The 20,853-nt window shown below is 49.6% G+C and overlaps 1 protein-coding gene across 1 annotated transcript; it reads right to left on the reverse strand.

Moving 5' to 3' along the window:
• Nucleotides 1-356: 356 nt before the first annotated feature.
• Nucleotides 357-17,898, reverse strand: C9H2orf72 (chromosome 9 C2orf72 homolog). The gene is made up of 4 exons (XM_034780546.1): nucleotides 16,767-17,898; nucleotides 6,320-6,433; nucleotides 2,225-4,274; nucleotides 357-1,624 (listed from the first exon to the last, which is right to left on the reverse strand). The coding sequence occupies exons 1-3, from the start codon at nucleotides 17,560-17,562 to the stop codon at nucleotides 4,183-4,185; spliced, it is 1,002 nt and encodes a 333-aa protein (XP_034636437.1). The 5' UTR covers nucleotides 17,563-17,898; the 3' UTR covers nucleotides 357-1,624; nucleotides 2,225-4,182.
• Between the last annotated feature and the right edge of the window lie 2,955 nt (nucleotides 17,899-20,853).

The raw sequence follows: 20,853 nt of genomic DNA on the forward strand, positions 1-20,853 counted from the left end.
GAGTCTCACAACCCACTAAGTCAATATAGAGGGGCATCCTACACAATCAAACCCTGGCGTTGGAATTGTAATGGTCATGCCTGAAAAGGCAGCAGAGTGGTCCCCCTCCTCAGTGAACATCCCCAGGTAGCCAAGTACATGTGTTCGGTCACTAGTTAAAGCCCACTTGTGCGCTGTGGATTGCCACCAAAGACAGGTTTCACTATTCCCTTCCGTCCTCAAAGGGGTATAGAGTGACTGTCATCTCCCCCAGCTTAGCTTAAATCAAATCAATTGAAAGTCAGAGTAAGCCGCACATCCATGTTATTGGGGGGAACATTCTGGTAGACACCAATAAAACTTCAGAAGCAATCAACTACAGTACAGGATTTAAATCGGTTTATTTATTCCTCACATCAAGTATTTAAGGTAACAATGTCCCAAAATTAGTCCCCCAATTAAATAATACATAAAACACCTGCTTCACCTATAAAAGGCCAGTTAACCTGTTAAAAAAAATCATCCAAGTCACTTTCCTTCTTTAGACTAATGTCCAGGTGAAGATACATGGGGCCAGCTCTGCTCCTGTTTACTTCCATATAAATCTAGAATGATTCCATTGACTTCAATAAAGTACTACGTGTGTAAATCTGGAGCAGAATTTGGGCCCAAGTCCGTATACATTTTGTTGGTCTCTATAGCGATAATTTAAATGGTTAATTCATCAGGCCTTAACAGATTACAAAGATTTGCATAACACCGTCACTGCTGTTATGGGAGTAAACATTTAAATTAGTAGGAAGACTTTGAATAAGTGACCTGCTCTTAATTTAGAGACAAACAGAAAGAAACGTAAATACATAACAGACTCAGGCCTGGTTTACATTACAGTTATGGTCGATGTAAGGCAGCTTACGTCAACCTAATTATGTCAGTGTGTACACTTCAATGCTGCTTCTGCCCAAGTAAGTGACCAGCTACACCGACCTAACTACTCCACGAACGGCGTAGCGCATATGTCAATGTAGTTGGGGTGATGCAGTGTCCGTGTAGACTTTACTTACATCGCCTTTTGACTGTGAGCCCACGCATGGCTGTCAGCGGGGGGCAGGGGAGAACGGGCACAGCTGTGAACCTCAGGGCTACCAGGCTTCAGCTGTCAGTGTCTCTCAATGCCCCACTTCAGTCGGTGGAAGCACTCCTGGTGAGGGCGCGCATCACTGACAGAAGGAGCAAGTGTGGACGTGAACCACCGCTTTAATTACCATGGTGGCTGTACATCAACTTAACGTAAATTGACTTAATTTTGTAGTGTAGACATGCCCTCTATCTACCTGCACAGCTCCACAGATGAGCTGTGCTAGAAGACAATGCTAGCTAATGCGCTCACTTCAAGTACCTGAACTATCAACTGTTTCCCACTCAGTGTTGAAATTCAGCACCACATACTCAGCCACCCACAATAAATGACTTTACTAAATCACATTATTACATTTGTATTTTCAATTTGCTTGTAACCATGTTCCCTCAAAGCAAATATAACGTACAGAATACCTCGTGAACTGGAAGTGGGGTGGTGTTGGTCCCCCATATATAGACTCTTACATGCTATGACACTACAGTAGAACCTCAGAGTTATGAACACCTCAGGAATGGAGGTTGTTCGTAACTCTGAACAAAACTTTATGGTTCTTTCAAAAGTTTACAACTGAATATTGATTTAATACAGCTTTGAAACTTTATTATGCAGAAGAAAAATGCTGCTTTTAACCATCTTAATTTAAATGAAACTAGCACAGAAAAAGTTTCCTTACCCTGTCAAATCTTTTTTAAAACTTCCCCTTTATTTTTTTAGTAGTTTACTTTTAACCCAGTACTGTACTGTATTTGGGTTTTTTTGTCTCTGCTGCTACCTGATTGTGTACTTCCAGTTCCAAATGTGGTGTGTGGTTGACCGGCCAGTTCATAACTCTGGTGTTCATAACTCTGAGGTTCTACTGTATTATCTACCTTCTAGGTTCTGTTTAAAGCCTTGTCTACACAGGAAGGTTTTACCCAGGTATAACTCCCGGTGTGGACATAGCCACTCTTATTTTAGTATGTTTTTTTCAATTTAGCTTAAATCCCTTCCCAAGTGATATAAGCTAAATTTAAATAAAAGGCACTCTCATACCAGAATAAGTGTGTCCACAGAGAGAGTTATACTGGGATTAAATTCTCACCTTAGGTTATACTGAACGAACACACATACGTTGACAAGGCCTAAGTCATGAGCCACAAAGACTCTCAGCAGCAAAGTTCTCAAGTGACCTGAATTACAACATAAAATTCCACCAAAGAATTTCTCCAAACACCAGTCGAGGATCAGAGAAAACATTTCCCCACTTACCCAGCTACTCTGTCCCTCCCACTCCCCCCCCACCCTGACACCCTAACGCTCTTTTCCACTGCTCAGCAGCCACCGAATCACCCCAGATGCAGCGAGCCGCTTTCATACAGCAGAAACATCACTGCAGCACCACTGGGAGACCCCAGAAGGGAAAAACGTTAACATGTAGGCTATAGTACACTCTTGTTCTCCCGTTGCCCTTCTCTGGCACCTCCAAGGATCTCACAGCACTTGTCAGAGATTAATGAGGCCTGTGTGAGGTAGGTAAATATCAAAATCCCCATTCTACAGTTGAGGAAATTGAAGCACAGAGAAATTAAATTATTAGTCCATGGTCAGAACTGGGTACAGAACCCAGGTGTCCTGGCTGCCCACCCCTACTCTACACAATAGATAAGGAATGCCTAAGGCACATTGCTCTCAGGAGGGACATGACCAATTTTCATCTGATCAGGAGTTTGGATTGGCTAGGATTACACAGTGCTCAGCTATGAGCCGCTTCTCTGCCAACCAAAGAACAACGGAAGACAAAACGATTGTAGATGGACTGACCCAAATGAAAGAGCCGCTCAGCCAGCCTGGAGGACAGTGAAATGGGACATAATCGAGGCGAGACAGTCCTGCCAACAGCCTGATCCAGATGAAAACTCGCAACGGAGAGAAAGGAAAACCAAGCCAAACTCAAACATGTGTTATGCTGTAGCTGGACATACCCAGTGTCCCATTAATACTCCATGGAAATAAAAGCCTAATTAAAACAATTGGTTGCCAGACAGATTAAAAAAAATACCTTTGAAAACTATTAAATATATAGATTGTATTTCCTAAAAACAATATATTAAGTCACATCTTTAAGAGAGATGAATGTATGGGGTGATCTGCGGGGCCTGAAAGCCATGTGGTTGTTGGGATCCCACGGTTGAGAAGTTGGCGGCGGGGATGGACATCTGTCACCCCCATCAGAACGTGGAAATGCTATAAGCATTGTCGGTTGCTCTGCCTCCAATGCACCCTGTAAATCACTCACTCAGCACCAGGATTAACCGTGTGGCATGATCTGCTCTCTCAGACCGCTCTCCTATTGACATGATCATCAGTGACTTCTGCATCGTGCACGTGATCATACGGCATGACAGTAGCAATTATTGCCTTTCTTCACATTAGATTATTGCATTCAATCCTCTTCAACTCGCCAGTATGTCCCAAGGCCTGTACATGGAGATGACCAGTCCCCCCGTGACCTCCCTGCAGCTCTATCGCTTCCTCCCCCACTTGCCTGTTGTTTCCTAACGGGGGAGCTAGAACAGAAAATGGAAGGTCTATTGAGGCTGTTATCTGGAGCTTTAGAACAGCAATAAAGCACGAGGGCAAGGCAGAAGATTGGTTTCATCAGCAAAGAAACCCAGAAGGCCTCTTGGAGGGGAATTTTGTTGTTCAAATGAGAGACTCTCTCTTTTAGCAGCTGAGCACGTTTTATACCTGGGATTCCTGCACTGTCACACACCCCCAGTGAAATGCATCCAACAGGATTTCTTAAAGGTCCACAGTCCATTTTAGCATCTAGAAATGAACTCTACCGGGTGGTAGAACATGACCCCCCTCTGGGTTTTGCTGCAGCAATGGTGGGGTGGGAGCAGGACGGTTATCTGGTTCGGACACTGTTTGTTGCTACAGAAGGTAGCAGCTTTTCCCGAGAGCTGCATGATGGCTTCCATGTCCCCTTTCCAGAAGATCACCTGGGTGAATTCAGCCCGTCGTCCTCATGCTATAAGAGCAAATCAGCAAGGGTGGTGCCTTGACGCCATCCAACAGCTTTAAGCGCCTGTGCCTCTGCTTGCTTCTTCACGGTTTCTGTTAAGTGACATGCCTGTCAGAGCCACTCCCTCCTCGGGGTCCTGCAGGCCACCTACAAGGAGCAGGGAAAGGGAGACACAGCACGGTCACTGAGGAAGATGCATACAGGAGTTGAAGCAATAAATGAACCATAAATTGGAGGCTTTTCATAATCGGCTCCAATTTTGGGCATTCTGGCAGCATACAGGATTTTAAACTAACACCAGAAGGTGACTCACCTCGCCCGCTCGTGGGTAAGGCGCTCTGGGTCCCAATCCTGGAATCTGATCCACACCGACAACCCCCATTCCCGTGTGATGCCTCATCAACTTCCATTGGACTCCACACGGGCAAGAGGGTCTGTCTGCCTGAAAATCGATTGCAGGACCAGGGCCTTGAATGTTTATTGGACTGGATTTTCTTGCCACCACAATTTTCAATGGAGCAAATGCCCTTTCTGTACCAAACGTTTCACAAACTGGGCATTTCAGTGATTTGCCCACGTAGGCTCCTGTTTAATCTGAAGCCCCCAGTTGCACCCCGTCACATAACGAATTATTATAACAAGAGGGTTCTCCACGTGGGGTGTCCTCCTCACTATTGATCATGGATCAGTTTGGAAATTAGCAAGGCAAAAGATACATTTACTATGAATAAAGGTATTATTCAGGACTCCTCCCGAAGCAGTCTGTAGCCTCTGGCCAACGATGCCCCTGCAGAAAGGGGATCATTGCTGGGAAATGCAAGAATTGCGGGAACAGTATTTGAAACTGCATTTCCAAAGAACCTCAAGAGTAATCTGGAGTAGGGCTCTAAGTCATTATTTAGAAAGAGGGATACGTTCTGTGTCCGGCCTTGTCTACACTAGACAGTGGCATAGTTATACCAGCAACCCTTCCTAGTGGAGATGCAGCTTATACCAGCAAAAGAGTTCTTTAGCCGGTATAGTTTACACCAGTTCGGTGAACAAAATAAATCATCTGTACCAGCAAAAGGACCCCGTTGGCAGTATAACTGCATCTACACGAGGGCTTTTGCCAGCACAGCTATGTCAGTTAGAGGTGTGACTTTTTTCACACTCTTAAATGACATCACTTTGCCAGCAAAACTTAAGTGTAGACCAAGTTTCAGCTACACCCATAGAAGTCCACTGACTTCAGTGACACTACGTGTGTAAATAAAGAGAGAACTGGGCCCACTGAGTTTTTATTGGACTAGATAAAATAACTAAGAGATGCTGGCAAAGCACCTACCAACACAGGGTCCTTTGCTACTACAATAAAGACAAGGGATGGGAGAGGTAATGAGTCAGACCCAGCAGGGCGAGAGAGAACTGGAACATTCATGGTGGTGAGACGGTGAGAGACTGAAAAAAGCGGGTGGGCAGAACAGGGGTGGATGTGAGTTCAGAAGTCCAGGAGGGTACAGATGCACATACAGCAGGGGGTGCCTGCCTTGGGGCTGTGCAGGTAGGCCAGGCCCAGCAATTAACATCTTCAAAGTGCTGCGAGTGGTGCGGTCCAGTTAGCGATTTGTAGTTCAGACATGTTCTGGCAAATCCATTGCCACTCCACTGCCACATTACAACCAACACTGCGTGCAGGCCACTGCAGTGAGCACAGGCAGATAGAGGGACCCAGCAATGTGCTCATAAAATACCGGGGCAAGACAACACTAAAAGAAACACCCCAGCCAGCATGCTACAGGGATTGTCTCTCAGCATTTGGATGTTGTGGGGATGGCTGTGCCTATGGTGTTATATGTGCTGCCAGCAGAGGACAGGGGCAGTTAGTACTGATGCATCACCGTGCATACTGAGACGTTCTCCCTAAGGAAGCCAGCCCACATTAGGCTTGGGAATCAGAGCCTGCTGGGGTTTCACTAGAAAAGGACCATAGGCCAGACCTTGTGGCTTAGTGGGAGCACTCGGCATCATCATAGGGGAGATTCGGGTTCCAAGGCTTCTCCCGATCGACCATTCCTTAGACTGGAAAGATCTGGGAATGCTGCCGGGGAAAAAAAACATGGTTGCCACACATCATAAGATACAACTGTCCTGCTAGGAGCCCACTGCTGGACGTGTGGAGAACAGAAGCACCTCAAGGGAGCTGAGCATACCCTCATAAAGGTTGTCGGCAGCATTAGCCGATCGGCCTCTTCTCCGGCTCCTCCTGCCCCAGGGGACGCACCGCAGGAGGGAGGGGAATCTCCGCTTCTCTCTCTCCTCCCCACCTTGGAAATAAAAGAGCACGGGGAGTTATCAGCAAGAGACAGGACTTTCTCAAGTCCTTGCTGGCAATAGGGGGACCTGCCTTATTCTGGGTCACGTATAGTACGGCTGTTCCCTGCTGTCAGACAGTGGTATCCCATGCTCCTCAACCTTGGGGTGTTGGAAATTTGGGCCTCTAGATAGAACTCACCATGTGAAATCATTAAACGGTACCCAGAAATCCATTCCTCCCCTGGTGAAAATTCTTACCTAGAGTGGACACATTCAGAATAAGCACTATTTGTCCACGCTTTCTTGCTGCCAAGAATTTCCTTAATGATTTTCACTAACAGTTGGGTTTGGATGGGTTTTGTATTTGCTTCAATGAGAGGACTGTTGGCAGCCTCAGGAAGCACAGCAAGGAAGCTGGCACGGATTTGCTCATGCACACACACAGAGCGGCTGTGAGAGCTAAAACATAAATGAAGAGAGAAGGCAGGCAGAAACCTCACATCCTGCGTCTGGGCCTCGGCCCCAGACACTTATATTATTGCTTCCTATTGATTGACTAGTTCTCTTCTCCCAGGGAGACCTGCTGGAAATAGATTTGTATTGTACTTGACAATGCCGTAGAATCTGCATAAGGAAAAGAACACTCCAGTGGAAGGTGAGTTACTATTAGATCTTGAGCCATTACTGTAAAATACTAGGTTTCAGAGGGGTAGCCGTGTTAGTCTGTATCAGCAAAAACAAGAGGAGTCCTTGTGGCACCTTAGAAACTAACAAATTTATTTGGGCATAAGCTTTCGTGGGCTAATTCACAGGAGTCAAGACTATTGGGGGGCTGTCTGTAAGCAAGGACTGGCCCATGTCACAAGGTCTGTGAGAGTGAGGCATCGTCCTTCAGGATAGGTTGTAGATCCTTGATGATGCGCTGGAGAGGTTTTAGTTGGTGGCTGTAGATGACGGCTAGTGGCGTTCTGTTACTTTCTTTGTTGGGCCTGTCCTGTAGTAGGTGACTTCTGGGTACCAGAGCCCCTTCTTGTCAACTGTTGGAAATGGGCCACATCTACCCTAATTGAATTGGCCTCATTAGCACTGACCCCCCAACTTGGTAAGGCAACTCCCATCTTTTCATGTGCTGTATATTTATACCTGCTACTGTATTTTCCACTCCATGCATCTGATGAAGTGGGTTATAGTCCACAAAAGCTTATGCCCAAATAAATTTGTTAGTCTCTAAGGTGCCACAAGGACTCCTCGTTGTTTTTGTAAAATACTAGAATATTAGACAAGGGTAGTTTTACTCTCACACAGCCTCACATGACAAACAGATTATTGGAGCAATCGGGTATCCCCAAATCCTAAAATATGCAATATCTCATCCACCAATCAAACCTTATCTCCAAGAAACTTAAGTTTATCAGCCGCTTTAGCAGTGACTCTCCTTACTAAGGCAATCGATCTTATGCAACATTAAGCCGCACAAAGTGATCCTCTTGACTAACAAAACAAATCCCTCAATAAAATAATTTTTACAACATGACTGTTCCCCCCTTTAGTCCCTAGTGAACATAGATGAATGTCATGCTCAGGGAAAGCAGGTTAGCACACTAGCATTTCCCCTCTTAGCGCTTGGGTGCACGATCTAGTTAAGGTCGTAAGTGTAAGTGGATATCCATTGTCTCCATCCACATCTGACTTGGTCTGCACTTAAAACTGTTACCAGTGTTGCTGCATTGGTCAGGGGTGTGACCAACACAGCTATGCCAACAAAACCACCAGTGCAAAGTGCTTCTGTCACCATAGCTAATGTCAGGTTGTTGGGGAAGTGGGCTGTTGTTATTGGGGGTTTTTTGGAGGGGAGGGGGAGAAGGAGGGTGTTCCTACATCAGCAGGAACATAAAAACAGCCATATTGGGTCTGACCAATGGTCCATCTATCCCAGTATCTTGTCATCCAACAGTGGCCAGTGCCAGATGCTTCAGAGGGAATGAACAGAACAGGACAATTATTGAGTGATCGAGAAAACTCTTTCCATCAGCATACGCTGCATCTACACTACAGACCCTAAGTTCAAGAGAGGTGTGGGACCAGAATAGCAAAGGGGTGCTGTAGTTCAGGTCTGCACTGTGAGAAGCTGGGTGGTGGCATGGCTTGAATAGTAGAAAGCTGCAGAGCAAAACTGAGATGAAAGGGGAAAGGCAAAGGTTTGTCGACACAGGAAAGTTGTACTAGTAATACCGATATAGTTACACTCCTGCATAAGAGTGGCTTTTTTTCAGCGTAGTTTACACCCCTTCCCAAATGACATGAACCAAGACCAAAACACACTTATTCCAGAATAAGCAAGCCCCCGCCCATACTGGGAGTTATACCAGTATAATTCCAGCAGTTTAAATTCACACCTTATTTATAACAATGTAACTTTCCCAGGTAGACATGGCATGCCCTCATAACACTGCAACAGGCTCAAATCACTGCTGTTCATCCCTCGCACAAGTTTAAAAATACTATTCCCCATTGTATTGGTGGTGAAAGCAATTAGGGCCAACCCCTGAAGTCCTGACTCCTGTGAATTCTCCTCATGTACACGAGTAAGCTCACTAGTGCTACTAGCACGGGTATGGGTTGTAGGATCGGTACTTTGTTGTTATCACCTGCACCAGTTTAAAACTATCATCCCCCTGGGGGGGCTCAGGCAGGCCAGCTGCAGTGACAAGCATCCTCCAGACATTTAAAACATGAGCGTACAGCCCGGGGCCCTATGCAAAGAGGCCTTCTGAAGCACCCACTGAAGGCTCCTAGAGATGCTGCTGCTTCTTTGCTACCTGCCAGATTATCCCCACCACTGCCAGAATTAAAAGCGGGGGGGGGGGGGGGTGTCTATCAGTACTTGTTGCCCTAGCGTCAAAGCAAAGCTGCTAGGGCAACATGATAACGCACAGAGGGATATGTTTTTCCATCTCTGCTGCTGTTCTAGTGGGATGTTGGAACCGAAAGGATCCAGAGGGTTCTGGGGCACTTGGGAGAGTGACTTAAAGAAGAGGGTGTGAAGCAGATGCCGAGACCCGAGCAGGATTCCCTTGATGGGAGAGAGATGAGCGAAGGAGAGCAGTGTCAGGCACGTGGAAGTGAGGGATGGAAAAGCTGTGTGTTCCTGCCTCAGTACAAAGTCACAGGTGCAAAGGTTGCAACTGCCACTAGCCTTGGAGCACCAGAAGGGGACAGTACGGGCTTGAAAGGGGTGAAGGGACTAGGCCAAGATCAGATCCAAACTTCCCCAAAGTGCAGATTCAGGGTTCCAGGTCAGCTCATTAGAGAGATAGCACCTGAACCACGAAGATCGTGGCCGGATTCATTCAGACCTGGACTTCAGGGAAAGGGGAGAGTAATTGGATTGCTTCTGATTCCATCTGGATAGAGACAGGCCCGAGTCGTGAATTCCAGATCTGGCTCCAAATCTCACTGCTGGATCTCTCTGACACCCCAGGTTCCTGGGGTGCGGGATCCAACGTCCCAGTCTGGGTACATCCCTAACGGAAGTTTCACCTGCAACGGCGTGAGACCAGTTCTGTGGAGTTATCGGGGCAAAGGGGAACATAGGGATGAGGGTCAGGCCCCTTGTGACAGAAGATGCAGAACGTCAGCCCAATATGGTTCTGTGGAGCGCAGAAGGGGGGTAGCCAGGCCAGTATTCCCAAGGCTTGTGGGGGCAGAGGGTCTCGTGTCAGCAAGCTGGGTCTGAGCCGTTGCATGTGCAGCTAATGACAGAGCCAGCAGGGGGCGAAGGCCTGGCAGCTCCCCCAGCCGGAGAAAAGAAACTAGAGACAGGACAAGGAGGGCAAACAACAGGGACATGAGGAGAAGCCAAGAAATAACATCAGGGAGCAGGGATCTGAGATGTGGGTAGGAAACACCCAGGAACCTAGACAGCTCTCTAACACCACATTCTACAGGCCATTATCCTCTGATCCCACTGAGGATTACCTAAAGAAACTACACCATCTGCTAAAAAACACTCCCTGACAAAGCACAGGAACAAATCTGTACAGACACATGTCTAGAACCCCGACCAGGGGTATTCTATTTGCTACCCAAGATCCATAAACCTGGAAATCCTGGACGCCCCATCATTTCAGGCATTGGCACCCTAACATCAGGATTGTCTGGTTATGTGGACTCTCTCCTCAGGCCCTACACTACCAGCACTCCCAGCTATCTTCGAGACACCACTGACTTCATGAGGAAACTACAATCCATCAGTGATCTTCCAGAAAACACCATCCTGGCCACTATGGACGTAGAAGCCCTCTACACCAATATTCCACACAAAGATGGACTACAAGCTATCAGGAACAGTATTCCCGATAATGTCACAGCTAACCTGGTGGCTGGACTTTGTCTTCACCCACAACTATTTCACATTTGGGGACAATATATACCTTCAAGTCAGCGGCACTGCTATGATTACCCGCATGGCCCCATAGTATGCCAACATTTTTATGGCTGACTTAGAACAAAGCTTCCTTAGCTCTCGTCCCCTAACGCCCCTACTCTACTTGCGTTACATTGATGACATCTTCATCATCTGGACCCATGGAAAAGAAGCCCTTGAGGAATTCCACCATGATTTCAATAATTTCCATCCCACCATCAACCTCAGCCTAGATCAATCCACACAAGCGGTCCATTTCCTGGACACTACTGTGCTAATAAGTGATGGTCACATAAATACCACCCTATACCGGAAACCTACTGACCGCTATACTTACCTACATGCCTCCAGCTTCCATCCAAGACACACCACACGATCCATTGTCTACAGCCAAGCTCTAAGATATAACCACATTTGCTCCAATCCCTCAGACAGAGACAAGCACCTACAAGATCTCTATCAAGCATTCTTAAAACTACAATACCCACCTGCTGAAGTGAAAAAACAGATTGACAGAGCCAAACAAGTACCCAGAAGTCACCTCCTACAAGACAGGCCTAACAAAGAAAATAACAGAACACCACTAGCTGTCACCTTCAGCTCCCAACTAAAACCTCTCCAGCGCATCATCAAAGATCTACAACCTATCCTGAAAGATGATCGCTCACTCTCACAGATCTTGGGAGACAGACCTGTCCTCGCTTACAGACAACCCCCCAACCGGAAGCAAATACTCAACAGCAACCACACATCACTGAACAAAAACACTGGCCCAGGAACCTATCCTTGCAACAAAGCCCGAGGCCAACTTTGTCCACATATCTATTCAAGTGACATCATCATAGGACCTAATCACATCAACCATGCCATCAGGGGTTCGTTCACCTACACATCTACCAATGTGATATATGCCATCATGTGCCAGCAATACCCCTCTGCCATGTACATTGGCCAAACCGGACAGTCTCTCCGCAAAAGAATTAATGGACACAAATCTGACATCAGGAATCATAATACTCAAAAACCAGTGGGAGAACACTTTAACCTGTCTGGTCATTCAATGACAGACCTGCGGGTGGCTATTTTAAAACAGAAAAGCTTCAAAAACAGACTCCAACAAGAGACTGCTGAGCTGGAATTGATATGCAAACTAGACACAATCAACTCAGGATTGAATAAGGACTGGGAATGGCTGAGCCATTACAAACATTGAATCTATCTCCCCTTGTAAGTATTCTCACACTTCTTATCAAACTGTCTGTACTGGGCTAGCTTGATTATCACTTCAAAAGTTTTTTTTCTCTTACTTAATTGGCCTCTCAGAGTTGGTAAGACAACTCCCACCTGTTCATGCTCTCTGTATGTGTGTATATATATATATATATATATATATATATATATATATATGTATATCCACAATATATGTTCCATTCTACATGCATCCGAAGAAGTGGGCTGTAGCCCAAGAAAGCTTATGCTCTAATAAATTTGTTAGTCTCTAAGGTGCCACAAGTACTCCTGTTCTTTTTGCGGATACGGCTAACACGGCTGCTACTCTGAAACCCAGGAACAGGGTCTCATCAGGGAGCAGGGATCTGAGACGTGTGTAGGAAACACCCAGGAACCTAGACAGCTCTCTAACACCACATTCTACAGGCCATTATCCTCTGATCCCACTGAGGATTACCTAAAGAAACTACACCATCTGCTAAAAAAAACTCCCTGACAAAGCACAGGAACAAATCTGTACAGACACATGCCTAGAACCCCGATCAGGGGTATTCTATTTGTAAGGTGACCAGATAGCAAGTGTGAAAAATCGGGACGGGGGTAATTGGCACCTACATAAGAAAAAGCCCCAAATATCAGGACTGTCCCTATAAAATCAGGACATCTGGTCACCCTATCTATTTGCTACCCAAGATCCAAAACCAGACACTGAGCGTCTCCTCCTGTATGCACTAGAGTGGGAACAGGGGGGCAAAAGGCAAACACCACACAACCCAACCCCAAACCCTGCAAATGTCTCCCCTGCCCCACGGCAGCAGCCATGCAGCTGGCTCCTGACCCAGGGAAGCTGACGGGCCTTGTCTGGAAACTCAGCAAGGGAGCTTTTCTGCCCCTCTGCCCCACCCCCATAGGTTTCTCCATGGGAAGGAGCCAACTGGGCCAAGGGGGGAAAATAAAAGCACTAAGAAGGGTGAAGAGGTGGGTCCTCTGAGGGGGGACTACAGGGGCTGAAGTGGGGCTGCCGCCTCTGGGGAGCCTATGAATCATGGCTGGGGCCCTATGGATCTGGAGCGGGTCTGAGGAAAATGCATTTGAGGACAGCTGCAGGCAGGGATGCTGGACAGTTAGTATAGCAGGGGTGCTGAGAGCCATTGAACCAACTGTAAACCCTGTATAAGATGGAAACCACTTCAAGCTGGGGGGTGAAACGGCATCCCTAGTTCCAGCACCTATGGCTGCAGGGCCCTTAGGGCAAGAGGGGCAGGGAGGAGCCTTTGGATGGGATCCAAGCATGCGGGGAAAGCAGTGAAAGCGAGGGGGAGAGAGAAAACAGAACAGACTGAGGGTACGTCTATGCTACCCGCCGGATCGGTGGGTAGTGTTCGATGTATCGGGGATCGATTTATCGCGTCTCGTCTGGACACGATAAATCGATCCGCTAATCGACGCCCGTACTCCACCTCGGCAGGAGGAGTAAGCGGAGTCGACGGGGGAGCCGCGGCAGTCGACTCGCCACCGTGAGGAAGTCGAACTAAGATACTTCGACCTCAGCTACGCAGATAGCATAGTTGAAGTTGCGTATCTTAGTTCAAACACCCCCACCCACCCCCTTCGCTACTGTAGCCCAGGCCTAAGACAAGTACTGTCAAAAAGGGATGGGAGCTCCAGGGGTGTGGAGGAGGGGTTGAACTGCCATTTGTTTGCACATAAACACGCAGATGAGGTACTGGTATAACTACACCAGTTAGGGGTATGATCATCTAGCACAGTGTTTTTACCTGTATCGCCCCTAATGGGGATGTAGTTATATGTGTAAAGCTTATTCCCCTTACAGGAATAAACTATACCGGAGTCTTTACACTAATGTCAATGTGGCTACCTGTACACTACAGACTTCGGCCAGCCTAGCTCCTTTGGTCAAGGGTGTGATAAGACATCATTTGTGACTGATGCAGCCGTGCAGGCAAACGCCCCTAGAGTAGATGCAGTTATATTGGCAACACCAAGCTTCTGCGCATGCTGCTTGTTTCGCTCCGGGAGAACCAGAGTGTGAGCAGCTGGAATACGCTGTACCAGGGAAAGCACAGTTACACCACAGTTGGGGGGAGGGATTGCTCAGTGGTTTGAGCATTGGCCTGCTAAACCTAGGGTTGTGAGTTCAATCCTTGAAGGGGCCACTTAGGGATCTGGACCAAAATCAGTACTTTGTCCTGCTAGTGAAGGCAGGGGGCTGGACTTGATGACCTTTCAAGGTCCCTTCCAGCTCTAGGAGATAGGATATCTCTATTAATTTTGGGAGGAGGGATAGCTCAGGGGTTTGAGCATTGGCCTGCTAAACCAAGGGTTGAGAGTTCAGTCCTCCAGGGGGCCATTTAGGGAACTGGGGTAAATATCTGTCTGGGGATTTGTCCTGCTTTGAGCAGGAGGTTGGACTAGATGACCTCCTGAGGTCCCTTCCAATCCTGATATTCTATGTGACATTATGAGTGTAATATAATATCTCATTGAAAGGTGACAGGGCCAGAAAGAGTTAATTACCTCCCTGACCTGACCCATGGCCGAACATTAAAGACTAGTTAGGAAGATCTGTAAATGAATGGCACTTTGAAATGTCGCCTGCATTGTTAGAGATAGAAGGGGTGCTGTTTGCTCAGGTCTTGTGATGTAAGCAAACAAGTCTAGTCTATTACTACTTTGATTCAAAGATCAAAAAGGGAGTATTAACATTTAGGAAGACACTTGAGTGAAATAGTATTATTGTCTCTAGGTCTCTTTGAAGGTTGTGGTAACCTGTATCTGAACTGTTTACTGGATAAATTACCCTATGCGAATTGCCAGGATGTTTGGGAGACAAAGTTAAGCCTATTGTTTTCTCAGGCCAAGTGGCTGCTGGAAATGTATAAAAACCCTGGGTATGAAAAATCTTTCTTCATCTCAGATCTGCTTTGAGTTTCAAGAAGGGGAAACCCTAAGCCATAAGAATTGAGATCCCCAGTCACTGACTGGAGTCACCCTGAATATGGACATTGGACTATAACCTGTGGACTATTTCTAAAAGGACTTTTGGCAACTACCCAAACCTCAAGAATTGAATTCAAGTTTGTATGTATATTGATCTTTTAACCAACACACTCGCTCTTTTCTTTTTTAATAAATTTTAGTTTAGTTAATAAGAATTGGTTATAAGCGTGTATTTGTAGATCCTTTGGGATCAGGAGAACCTTTTTTCTTTTATTGGGGTATTGGTTTTCATAACCAGTCATCCCCATAAGGAGCAGTGCTGGTGGCAATACTGGGAAACTGGAATGTCTAAGGCAGGAGTGGTCAACCTAAGCCTGAGAAGGATCCAGAATTTACCAATGTACATTGCCAAAGAGCCACAGTAATACGTCAGCAGCCCCCCATCCCCTCCCAGTGCCTCCCACCAGCCCCCAACAATCAGCACTTCCTCCCGCAAACCTCCCCCCACCACCACAATCAGCTATTTCACAAGCGCAGGAGGCTATGGGGGGGGAAGGGGGAGGAGCGAGGGCATAGCAGGCTCAGGGGAAGGGGTGGAGTGGGGGCAGGGCTTGGGGCAGAACAGGGAGTTGAGCAGTGAGCACCCCCCAGCACATTGGAAAGTTAGCATCTCTAGCTCCAGCCCCGGAATCCGTGCCTAGGTAAGGAGCTGCATATTAACCTCTGAACGGCTCCAGAGCCACGGGTTGGCCACCCCTGGTCTAAGGGAATTGCTTGTGTGACTTATGGTTAGCCAGCGGGGTAAAGCCAAAGTCTCTCTGGCTGGTTTGGTGCCTTAATAATAAAGACACCCAGCCTTGGGCTGTAACTGCCCTGCTCTAAGCAATTTGTCCTGAATCGATACTCTCAGTTGTGTCCTACCAAAGGCAGCATCGTTACATGCCGGTATAATCCGCATCCGGACTAGGAGCGCCCTGTTGGTATAACATAGCAGTATACCTATACTGGTAAGGCTCCCTTTGTAGACACGACCTGCATCCACACTTGTACTGCTTTAATTATACCGGTCTAGTAAACCCAGAACAGCTTGTGCCAAGCCCCAAGACCATGCTGCTGAGACAGAAGTGGGTTCAAGACCATAGCACCAATCCGCTGTAACCAGTGGTGTTCCTCACAGCTATGAATTATTATAATACATTTATACCCGCAGTCCTGTCTTGTGCTGTGATCCCATCAGACCTAAGAACTGAGCAGTCAGGATGGGTCGGTATTGGGCTGGGAAACCCTCCGGGATACCGTAAAACAGGGGCACCGGGGGCTATGCAGGTGGCACTGTTTCTTCTGAACCCATGCCCCAGCAAAGAAAGCTGTGCGACTGGCATGGGATCATTCCCAGGGCGTTCACTGAAGGAACACGGGGTTGGCTCTGGGGCGCTTGCCCAATTCCAACTCAGGGAGCCACAGTCCCCTTGCAAATCCCAGGGCCTTTTGCTTCCCTTACCCCCACCCAAGTACTGCTGTGTCCAGGGAGACCCACCGCCTCCCAGCCATGGGTGGCTGCCCCACTGTGTCATCTGCAAGAGGCTGGTGGGGACAGGCAGAATCAGCCCTCCTGGATGCCAACCGGTGCTGACACAGACAGGGGAATGGGGCAGCAAATGGCAACCAGAAGCAAGAAAGAAACCGACGCCCCAAGCATGATGTCTCCCCGCTCCCCGCCCCCGTACCTGCCCGGTGCTGCAGGGCCGCTCGCAAGGCTCGGCAGGCGGCTCTCCGGACCTCCAGCGTCCCGTCCAGGCGGCCGGGGCTGTAGGCTGCCGCTTGCACCGTGTCCTGCAGCCCGGCCCGGTGCTCCTGGAAGACCTCGCCCAGCAGCGCCTCCAGCAGCGCCGCCGCCGCCTCCTCGCCGGGGCCGGGCTGCACGATCACCCCCACCAGGGCGGCCGGCGGGCCCCGGGGCAGCCGGCTCCGCAGGTCCCGCGCGATCTCCCGCAGGCGGGCCCGGGCCCGCCGCGGCTGCAAGGAGCCGGCCCGGCACAGCAGGAAGATGAGCGGGGAGCGGATCTCCCGGCCGGCGCCGCCGGGGCCGAGGCACACCCGGACCTGGGGAGGCGTCTTCCCCGCGCCGCCCGCCTGGTCCCCGGGCCGGTCCCCCGGCTTCCCCCCGCTGCCCGCCTGGTCCCCGGGCCGCTCCCCCGGCGTCCCCCCGCCGCCCGCCTGGTCCCCGGGCCGGTCCCCCGGCGTCCCCCCGCCGCCCGCCTGGCCCCCGGGCCGCTCCCCCGGCTTCCCCCCGCCGCCCGCCTGGTCCCCGGGCCGCTCCCCCGGCGACCCCCCGTTGCCCGCCTGGTCCCCGGGCTGCTCCCCGAAGAGCTCCTGGGCAAAAGTCCCCAGCAGCGCCAGGGTCTCCCCCCCTTCCAGCACCTCCCCGACCAGCAGCACCTCTGGCTTCCCCCCGACCAGCTCCACCAGGGTCTGGAACTCCTGCAGCGCCTGCTCCCCGGGACCCGGGGGCTCGCCCTCCATCGCCCTCCGGGCGCTCCCGGTCTCCCTCTGCAGCGCCGGGCTGGGGCCGGGGCTCCGCGCCTGCCCCGCCCCGGGATCCGGGCACAGCCCGCCCCTCGCCACTTCAGGTTGTTCCCTGGCTTCTTCCCCCGCGGCTCCTGCTCCTAACTCCGTGTGGGGTGCAGGGGCGGGGATATAGGGGCCCAGCACATTTATGACCCACCCGATTTTGTGGGCAACAGATCCCCCACCAGCCCAAGGCTTCTAGGATAAGCTGGAACCAAGGGGTGCTGCCGGGGGTCAGGCCTGCCCTGGTTGCAGTCTCCCAATCGGAGCAACAGCTACACCGGGATAAAAGGAAAATCCCGAGAATAAGAAAATAAGAGGTGCCCCGGGGGGGAGGGGGAGGTCAGAGTAATGGTCCATCTAGCCCCCTCTGCTGTCTCCAGTAGTGGCCAGTACCAGAGCTTCAGGGGGAGTGTGCAGAACTGGGTAGTTAAAGCAATCCTCCCCCCTCTTCCTCTGCCGGCAGAGGTTTAGGAGAGTCACCCTGAGCATGGCATTGCATTGCTCACTATCTTGGCTAACAGTCCTCTCCTCAATGAATTTATCTCCTTCTTTTTTTAACCCAGTTGTACTTCTGGCCATCACAACATCCCCTGGCGAGGAGTTCCATAGGTTAATTGCGCATTGAGTGGAGAGAAAATTCTGCTTTGGGAAGCAGAAGCCAGCTGACCATAAAGAAAAGTCCTCTTGCCCCGAATTCTGAGTCCCTCAGACACTGGGAGGAGGACAAGAGAATGAGAAATGAACAGCACAAGCAACTGCACACAGTACATCAACCCCCTTCCTCCTGTGAATCTTGCCCTGATAACTGAGTGACCCCCAAGGTTTGTTAGTATTATTATAGTAGAGCTGCTAGAGGCCCCTCTCATGGACCAGGACCCCATTGTGCTGGGCGTTGTGCCAACTCAGAAGGCAAAGATAGTCCCTGCCCCAAGGAGCTTGCAATCAAGGATAATGGATGGATTCAGGCAAATGGGGGAACAGAGGGAGACAATGTCGGTGATAGGCAGTGGTCACCACACACCAGCAACCTAACTACTGTCAAGTTTTTTGTAGGCCTCCTGGTCTCACAGCAAAGGGGAGTTTTGAGGGATTTGAAGGTGGAGTGTGACTGATACAACCTGACCAGGCACAGGAGAAAGACTCCTGGGTGCGGGGGTGATGGGACCGGAGGGCAAGGAGGAACATGCCTGACAGGAGAAAGGCAAAGTGCATTAGTTCATCCAGTTGGTGTGATATACAGTATAGGTGAGTGTGACCTCCTCCTAGCCAAAAGCCTTAAAAGCAACGACTTGCCAAGTTATAGGACACCTTCTAATTCTACCCTAACACCCACACAGCTTAGGTCCACAGACACTGACAGACCCTGCAGCCTCTTCACAAGCCATTTCCAACAGCGCCATAAACACACAACACATCAATCTCCCTCCCAGCAGAATGCAAACCTCTAATCACCGGGTCGGCAGCGTTAGCAAATATTCAGCATTAACACGGGTGTACATGTTCAGCGTGCAGTGTTTGCAGGGCCGGCTCCAGGCACCAGCTGAGCAAGTGGGTGTTTGGGGCGGCAGATTGTTCGAGGCGGCATTCCGCCCAATCCTAGGGTGGCACGGCCGCTTTCTTTCTTTCTTGTTCTGCTCCCGCCGCCCTGTAGGGGGCGGCATTGCGGAGAACCAGAGCGCCCTGCAGGGCAGTCCTCTTCCTTCCCTCCCCGCCAACCGGAGCGGAGCCCTCGCGCCAGGAGGCAGCGCAGCGGGAGGGGCCGCGTGGCAGCGCCCCTGCTGTAGCCCTGGCCGCCCCCTTCTCTCTCTCTCTCCCGCCCGCTCCCTCTCCCCCTCCCCCAGCCGGTCCCCCTGCACCCGCGCTCCGGCCACGCCACAGGGTTTTTTTGCTTGGTTTTGTTTTTTGTTTTGTTTTTTTGCTTTGACGTTCTGGCCGCCCCGTTTTTTTTTTTTTTTTTTTTGCTTGGGGCGGCCAAAAAGCCAGAGCCGGCCCTGCGTGTTTGTGGGGGGAGCACAAAGTCTTACTGAAGGTTTTGTGTTACCAAATATAAAGCCTCAGTTGTGAGCCGGGAAATAACCGTAGTTGAACTTGTCCATGACGGTTGCAGGGGCACACGCTGACCACTAAGCATACAAGGAAGCCCTGTTCACATGAAAGAACATCGAGTGACAAACAGCCAGGGGAGAACGTACCGTGAAGTTTACAAAATGGACAAATGTGTGTCAGCCGGGCTGGGAAAGCAGCGGCATCACAGCCGATGGGCTTCTCATGCTGCTTTTCCTTGATAAACAGGGCCACTCACAGGCCTAGTCCCCCCGCAGAAGACGCAATGCTAATAATTTACAGGGCTTCCAGCTGATGGGAGTTACGGCGACACCCAGCACCGTACGTTTAATGAGCCACAGCTGATTTGCAAAGAATTTGGAATCTATTTAGCCACCAGTGGATGTGTGCAGTTCTCTTGAACATTAAAGGAACAGGGAATAATGGGAGAGTGGAGCATTTACTTTCACTGCACATTATCGCCCAGCCAGACACAGACAGGCTAAGAGGAACAGTCAGGGCAGAGGTTCTCGACCTGGAGATGAAGGTCCCGACCACCCTGCCATTCCCTATTGCTAAATGGGAAGGCAAGTCATGGGGGCTGGGGCTGTCCCAATATAGACAAGGAGGTCATGCTATGGAAGCGGTTGAGAACCATTCCGTTAGGGGACTATGTTACATTCTCTCCCTACCAATGACTGGTGCCAGGGAAGCCCACAGCGAGTGTGGTTTGATGATGTGGCTAACTGGGCGGGATGTGGTGTGGCACGCTTCTCTAGGCTGTGTAAAGACAGCAAAACATGGAGAAAGATCGTTGGCCAATGACTCTCCTGCGTTGTGTTCACTGTGATGTGACTTTATGATGCTTTGCACTCTGAGAATAATAATAAAAACTACATAAATTCCTAACACCAGGCTGGCAAAGCCCCAAACTCTTTTAAGGGTACTGCTCCACCTCGAAGGCCTGGCCAAGGTGTGAAAGAATCAGTGGTTTAAACATCAGGCTTGAAAGCTCTCAGGTCGCAGGAATCACCAGTTTGGGGAGTGGCAATGACATCCCCCCTTCCTTCCTCCAATGGAGTTCCATGATGTTTACAACAAAAGAAGGGCTGTAAAATGTATGGCTGCTTGTGCACCCTGACCAGCCCCATTTCAATTTGCAAGCATGCTGGCTGCAGCGCCCCTGCTGAAACAAGGGTT

The sequence above is a fragment of the Trachemys scripta genome, chromosome 9 (genome assembly GCF_013100865.1).
Source record: "Trachemys scripta elegans isolate TJP31775 chromosome 9, CAS_Tse_1.0, whole genome shotgun sequence".
Taxonomy (NCBI): domain Eukaryota; kingdom Metazoa; phylum Chordata; order Testudines; family Emydidae; genus Trachemys; species Trachemys scripta.

Coding starts and splice junctions, on each gene's coding strand:
- C9H2orf72 (XM_034780546.1), bottom strand. CDS start 17,562: ATGGAGGGCGAGCCCCCGGGTCCCGGGGAGCAGGCGCTGCAGGAGTTC. Junction 6,434..16,766: donor GGCCCTGCAGCACCGGGCAG/GTACGGGGGCGG, acceptor TTTATTTCCAAG/GTGGGGAGGAGAGAGAGAAG. Junction 4,275..6,319: donor TGCCGACAACCTTTATGAGG/GTATGCTCAGCT, acceptor TGCTCCTTGTAG/GTGGCCTGCAGGACCCCGAG.